The sequence below is a fragment of the Physella acuta genome, unplaced genomic scaffold (genome assembly GCF_028476545.2).
Source record: "Physella acuta isolate Inbredline_101_S28 unplaced genomic scaffold, ASM2847654v3 ptg001607l, whole genome shotgun sequence".
Taxonomy (NCBI): domain Eukaryota; kingdom Metazoa; phylum Mollusca; class Gastropoda; family Physidae; genus Physella; species Physella acuta.
Genome location: NW_026733121.1, coordinates 210,724 through 218,678, shown reverse-complemented (window position 1 = coordinate 218,678; position 7,955 = coordinate 210,724). Strand labels below are relative to the sequence as shown.

Genomic DNA, 7,955 nt, shown 5'->3' with positions numbered 1-7,955 from the left:
AGGGTTGCTAGGTGGGTATGTTGGAGGGTTGCTAGGTGGGTATGTTGGAGGGTTGCTAGGTGGGTATGTTGGAGGGTTGCTAGGTGGGTATGTTGGAGGGTTGCTAGGTGGGTATGTAGGATATGTTGGAGGGTTGCTAGGTGGGTATGTTGGAGGGTTGCTAGGTGGGTATGTTGGAGGGTTGCTAGGTGGGTATGTTGGAGGGTTGCTAGGTGGGTATGTTGGAGGGTTGCTAGGTGGGTATGTTGGAGGGTTGCTAGGTGGGTATGTTGGAGGGTTGCTAGGTGGGTATGTTGGAGGGTTGCTAGGTGGGTATGTTGGAGGGTTGCTAGGTGGGTATGTTGGAGGGTTGCTAGGTGGGTATGTTGGAGGGTTGCTAGGTGGGTATGTTGGAGGGTTGCTAGGTGGGTATGTAGGATATGTTGGCGGGTTGCTAGGTGGGTATGTAGGAGGGTTGCTAGGTGGGTATGTGGGATATGTTGGAGGGTTGCTAGATGGGTATGTTGGAGGATTGGTAGGTGGGTATGTAGGATATGTTGGAGGGTTGCTAGATGGGTATGTTGGAGGGTTGCTAGGTGGGTATGTTGGAGGGTTGCTAGGTGGGTATGTTGGAGGGTTGCTAGGTGGGTATGTTGGATATGTTGGAGGGTTGCTAGGTGGGTATGTTGGAGGGTTGCTAGGTGGGTATGTTGGAGGGTTGCTAGGTGGGTATGTGGGATATGTTGGAGGGTTGGTAGGTGGGTATGTTGGAGGGTTGGTAGGTGGGTATGTTGGAGGGTTGCTAGGTGGGTATGTTGGAGGGTTACTAGGTTGGGTTGACGGGTTGTAATATGGAGGATAGCTAATTGGATAATAAAATCGAGGGTCAAAATATTTCGAGGTTGAAGGGAAGTAATAGGGAGGTCTATAAATAGGATAGGTCGGGCCAGTGGGTGGGTACTGCCCACTTCCGGTTGGCCCCGGATATGGCTGGTTCGGGTATTCATTTAAAGATGGCGAGCCTTTAAAAGAACGATAACAATTTGATTAAAGAAAAACAAACAGTAACTGTAATTAATAACAATTGATTAAATCATTATAAACATAATGATAATATACAGCTTAAAAGAGATGTTATTAAATGTTATAAAATAAATAACTGCAAACTTTTGGAGGGAGGGGGCGACATAAGTTATCATAATATTAGTATCGACTGCCTTTATTAACAGGAGTTGTGGAAATACCCCATTGACCACTATAGCTTATGAGAATGAGTTCCGGTTCTGTGAGTTAAATAGGTCAAGGGCGTCGTGTCTCTTATGTTTCAACTGCAGAAACAGGCGATCTCTACTTCATCATCCTTTTCTTTTTCTATTAAAACAAAAACATGTCCCAATTCCTATTGCCCGAAGGAAGTAACATTTTGTTTTAATGAAGTCCTCCAATAAACTTTTTTGCCCACAAAAAGAATTATTTTAAAAAGGGATTTTTTCTATACGAAATGTTTAACGTAGTTAGCAGTAGTAAAATAAAGGGGAGTGAACTCTTTACCTGCAGTGGGCTGTAGCGATTGGCCAGGCTCTAATGGACTTAAACGTTGACCAGTTGGACTGAGGACAAACACAGACATTCAACATTGACAGCATTATAATTATTTTCAATAGAAAAACATTAACAGCATTATCATTATTTTCAATAGAAAAATATCGGCAAGAAAATATTTTGTTATTTTTTTTTTAATATCTCAAATATCCAAATTGGCTTCCAAGTGTTTTCTACCAGCGAGAGTTTATTCGGGTGTAGGGGTGGGGGTGGGGGGTGGGGGTGGGGGCTACCTTGTAATAGTTCTATAAGTTCGTTACATCATGTTTAAGTTATAAATTTGATACAGTCTATTTTGAGCAATGCTAATTAACGTATCATTTTTTTTCTTAAACTACATACAAACGTGAATTCGGTTTAGAATCTTACTTTTTAGTTTGAATCTTTATGAAGAAAAAAATAATTTACGATTGACTTTTTTTTCTTTTTTTTTTTTTTTCAAAACTCAAGGCACAAAATATTTTTTAAATTACATGATTGACTGAGTTTTTTTCCTACACATGTAATCTAAAACAACATTTGTAAAGGTCTACATTTAATTAAACTTGGTTTGCGAATTATATAGGATTTCTGATAACATTCCTCTAATGGGAAGGGGAGGGGAGGCACTTAGATTTCCGGGGAAAGGTCGTGGACACTTGCTAAATGGATAAAGTATTTTTTTCTATATAATTTTTTTTATGTCGTCCGGGGTGCGGTGGTCGTGCTCGGTCTGGGGGAGGGGGGGGGGGCAGCTCCCTCCTCGAAGACAGTGTTTCTTCCAGACTTTTTTCTCCGAGGGGGGGGGGGGGCACTTGAAATTTTCTGGGGGTGGGGGGGGGGTTAAAATTTTCCGGGGGGGGGGGGGGGGGCGGACAGTGTTAAAAGTATATATTTTCTATATAAATTCCATTTCGTTCGGGGTGGGGGGGGGGGCGGTAGACTTTTTTCGGGGTCCGCCCCCCACCCCCACGAAGAAGTGCCTGGAAAAAACTCTGCTCGAATTTAACCTTGAATGAAACGGTCTACAAACTTCTCACAAACACAACCTGTCACAAACCTGTCACAAACACAACCTGTTATTTCTGCAACCGCCTGCGAAAGAAAGTCTAAGTAAAGATTTCAGAACCATAATTCAAAAATCATATTCTTAACAACGATGGAGCCTTGATACTGACTGGCACTTAACCTTTATTTAAAATTAAAACAAAAACAACCTTGACCCATATAACACGGCCTTGACCTTACCTGCAGCCTTGAATAGTTCTAGAGACGCACACGCCCAGGTAGCCATCGTATGTTGTGGTAGCCGGACACGGCATGGCAGACAGGTAGCCCGAGGAACACATGATGTAGTAGTCACATCGGCTACAGCTCAAGTATTGGCCGTCTGTACGGCCATCGCATGATGTGATACACACGGGGTTCACTGGGGAGCAGGAGGGGTTGGGTTCATCATCGTGTTCAGGGTAGGGTTTATAGGTCTATTGAACACATGGACATACTAGTCTACTGGACACAAGGACACACTGGACACAAAGACACACTGGTCTACTGGACACATGGACACACTGGTCTACTGGACACAAGGACACACTGGACACACTGGTCTACTGGACACAAGGACACATTGGTCTACTGGACACATGGACACATTGGTCTACTGGACACAAGGACACAAGGACACATTGGTCTACTGGACACAAGAACACAATTGTCTACTGGACACAAGGACACAAGGACACACTGGTCTACTGGACACAAGGACACATTGGTCTACTGGACACAAGGACACAAGGACACATTGGTCTACTGGACACAAGGACACAAGGACATATTGGTCTACTGGACACAAGGACACATTGGTCTACTGGACACAAGGACACAAGGACACACTGGTCTACTGGACACAAGGACACACTGGTCTACTGACACAAGGACATACTGGTCTACTGGACACAAGGACACAAGGACACAAGGACACAAGGACACACTGGACACAAGGACACACTGGTCTACTGGACACAAGGACACACTGGTCAACTGGACACAAGGACACACTGGACACAAGGACACACTGGTCTACTAGACACAAGGACACACTGGTCTACTGGACACAAGGACACACTGGTCTACTGGACACAAGGACACACTGGTCTACTGGACACAAGGACACACTGGTCTACTGGACACAAGGACACACTGGTCTACTGGACACAAGGACACACTGGTCTACTGGACACAAGGAACACTGGACACAAGGACACACTGGTCTACTGGACACAAGGACACACTGGTCTACTGGACACAAGGAACACTGGACACAAGGACACACTGGTCTACTGGACACAAGGACACACTGGTCTACTGGACACAAGGAACACTGGACACAAGGACACACTGGTCTACTGGACACAAGGACATACTGGACACAAGGACACACTGGTCTACTGGACACAAGGACACACTGGTCTACTGGACACAAGGAACACTGGACACAAGGACACACTGGTCTACTGGACACAAGGACACACTGGTCTACTGGACACAAGGACACACTGGACACACGGACACTCTGGTCTACTGGACACATGGACACACTGGGCACAAGGACACACTGGTCTACTGGACCCAACTCACCAAACTGCCCTAGAGCTTGAACATTCTGGAAGGTGAAGGTCGACCATGTCAGGCACACAATAACCGCCAAAACTGTAACTTTCCGGCTGACCTCTGGCACTTGAAGCATTTTTGTCATCAACAACTGGAGAAGTTCAGCAAATCATGGGGGTCATCAACGACAAATGATGGTGGTCATCAATTAGCTTCTAACATCTCAGTTAGTTGGTGAAATAACCGCGAATAACCCCCATTTTAAGTCAGTTAGGTAAGACAGTCGTCAACACTGCCCCATCCCTACTCCCCCCTCCCCAACTACCACCCCAAATCCCCCACAACTATATGGAATCCTAGATGACACGTATAGTTTTTACAAATAAATTTTGACTGGCTAAGGAACTATAATTAATAAAGGGGTCAAAACTGATAAAAAAATTAATGATTTCTTGGGGCTAATAAAATTAAAGTTGTTATTTCGGCTGTTATTCTTTTCGAAGGCATACTAATTTCTACTAAGATGTAGCTTACATTGCTATAAATTAATTAAATTAAATTATAATTATATTTATTTAGCTAAAACAAAAGTAGCTATTTCATCACACGAAAACACTTGTATACACCTTTGATGTAACGAATGCAAGACGGAAATACTAAATGAAGAAATTCGCCTTTAAATATGCCAATATTATTTATTTACTACTTCTGTTTATATCTATTTTGATAGCAGTACATCAGATAAATATTCGCAGGTTGTTTAAAAGTTCATCTATTCGTCACATGTTAAAGATTGGATACCTGATGTAAGATGACGGATTTACTTTGTTTATCGAAAGTCTAAGCGAAACAAGTCAATGTGGCAGGTGTTACTATGTTTGGGTCAATTCTAGAATTTTAAAATGAAATCTTAATGGAAAGAATACTTTCAAAAACAATAAGCATCAAAATGCTTTATAACACATTAATACATTTTAACTTTCATTCACACTATTTATATTATATACATATGCATGTGCATACATACATATACCACACACACACACACACATACATTTATATATATATATATATATATATATATATATATATATATATATATATATATATATATATATATATATATATATATATACACACACACACACACACACATATATATATATATATATATATATATATATATATATATATATATATATATATATATATATATATATATATATATATATAATTTATTTATATATTTATTTATTTATTTATATATGTGTTTGTGTGTGTGTTGTGTATGCATATATAAAGAGCCTGTTTGTGAGTGTATGTCTATTAAATTTATGTGTGTAATATTACCGGGTTTTATTTTAGTGCTACCAGATTTACGCATAATTTGATTAATTAATTAATTTATGAGTGAATATTATAATGTATGATATTCTGATCAATATTGGACTTTGTAATTATTGGATAATGAGTTGAAAGGATTTGGTATCTGTTGGACATTTAAAAAATTAGAAAATAAATAATAAAACAGTCACGAAAACAAATTATATCTTAAAAACGTATGTTTGCATCGGGTTCATTGTATTTTCTTTCATTTGTACATTTTGACTTATTCATTTTAGCCCAGGGCAGATTCTTCTTTTTAGATTTCTAGTTGGTTATCGATTCATCATAATTATTACACGCTATCCGGAGAACACACACAGACACACTCACACAGACACTGATATACCTCTATTATTTTTAACGAAAACGGCGTACACTGATGAAACCAGACATTTGTATGTCAGGTCATCGGAGTTAAATTTTAGAAGTTGGTGTACAATAATTTTGTTTAACCGAAATTAGGAAATTAAAAAAAAAAGTTAATTAAACCTCTAATTATGTTAAATATTGCATTGTTATCTGGTCAAGTTTGAAAAAAATCGGTCCAGTACAAGTGTTTGAAATTTCGCCCGCAAATTTCGATCCTTGACCGAGGAAGTAAAAAAAAAAGCATGATGAATCAAGTTCAATAAAAGCTTATAAAATATCAGAGGTTGACTAACAAAAGCCGCTTTTTTAAATAAAAATAATTTCCAAGGTTACCGAGTAATATGAAAATTGAACAGTTCAGCTTAAAGGAAAAGATGTAGTTTTTTATAAAAGTAAGACTTCTAAAAATTAATAAAGCTATAAGCTATGGAATAATGAAATTCCTTCAGCTAAATCCTATTGTCGCTATCAAACGTCTTCATCTAGTTCCTTTAATTCCCATTTAACTCTTTGAGCTAATTTCTGTTGATGAGCACCGATTCACACACTGTGCGTGTCACGGACGAGCACACTTAAGGTCATCACCAGTAAATTGTGTGTAGTCGCGCCCTTGCGGTTCTATTACATTTCTTTTATACTAGTAACCGCAGTTATCCCAGTGACCTTGAGATACTCGTCTAATTAAATTAAATATTTCATGCAAATTCTTTATTAACGTTGTCCAATTTCTATTATGTTAATTTTTCTTCACATTAATTAGCTGTGAAACATATTGGCTTATATTTATATTTAGTTATAATGGCCATGGTTTTGACGAATGTTAAGGTTACTAATGAACCAGGGTTTCTTTTAGGCATTTTTCTCAGGGTGGGGGGGGGGGGAGCTTGGAATTCCCAAGTTAGACACTGGAAAACTTCAAAGCTACCTGAAAAGAAATACTTGTTCGGACACCAATGTTGAGCTAGTGATCCCAAAAAAAAAATCGTCCTTGTATTTTAGATAAAAACAATGGCGTCACAAGGCGATGAGAACGGGGACGAAAAATTGGAAGAATTTACACCTTTACTAAACAAATGTATTTTTTAAAAAAACATGTTGTGTCTCTTTTATCTACACTGAAGGCATTAGGTGATCCCGACACACAAAATAACACCAACATCTAATAACAAACATTAGTCGGTCACCTTAATTAAATGAGTAAATTTAAAAATTACTCGGTCATAATAAAGGATACACCGTGTATTCCTAACACTTTATTTTACAACTAAATTTCCGAATAGCACGCGAATCCGATTTCATATATTTTATATCATCGGAATGTCAAGGTTGGCGTGGTATTCATTTTAATAAAAATGCCCTTCTAAACACTGTGATTATTTTCACAACCCAAAACAATGTAATACTTTTCTAATAAATTGCTAATAAATTAAAACTACACATTATTATATACGCCTTATAATAAAAGCAAAAATTTCACAAGTAAATACCGTCTCGTACCAAATTTCTTCAAGTAATCCGCTCGACTGACTCAACGCTTGACTGACTCAACAGTTGACTGAAACTCTATCGCCGTTGACTCGGCGTCAGTTGATCTGTTCGGGCGGATTGAAAACTCGCCCGGATTTGCTGCTTACTGCCATTACATCAATTATTATTCGTGTATGGCCGGCGGCGTCGCTGGGGTGGCTTCTGACACAAATACACAGGTTCGTTTAAATTAAAAGTGGGAAGGTGGGCACAAGCTGTGGCGGACGTACTAGAGGTACATAATGGAGATGTTGCCGTCATACAGAGAACTAGCACCATAAGCATCATCTTATATATATATATATATATATATATATATATATATATATATATATATATATATATATATATATATATATATATATATATATATATATATATATATATGTATATATATATATATATATATATATATATATATATATATATATATATATATATATATCGAATAATAACAAGCTATACGATTTTCTTTAAAATCACAATTTAACATTGGCTAT

General features: G+C 38.4%; 1 protein-coding gene across 1 annotated transcript; it reads right to left on the bottom strand.

Annotated features, from left to right (window-relative positions):
* Positions 1-537: 537 nt before the first annotated feature.
* LOC131929295 (spore coat protein SP85) lies at positions 538-7,539 on the bottom strand (the record flags this gene model as incomplete). The annotated part of the gene is made up of 5 exons (XM_059285385.1): positions 7,426-7,539; positions 4,201-4,324; positions 2,809-2,989; positions 1,531-1,589; positions 538-1,001 (listed from the first exon to the last, which is right to left on the bottom strand). Coding segments are annotated over exons 2-5 (822 nt in total), but the record flags the coding sequence as incomplete, so codon positions are not given.
* Positions 7,540-7,955: the final 416 nt, after the last annotated feature.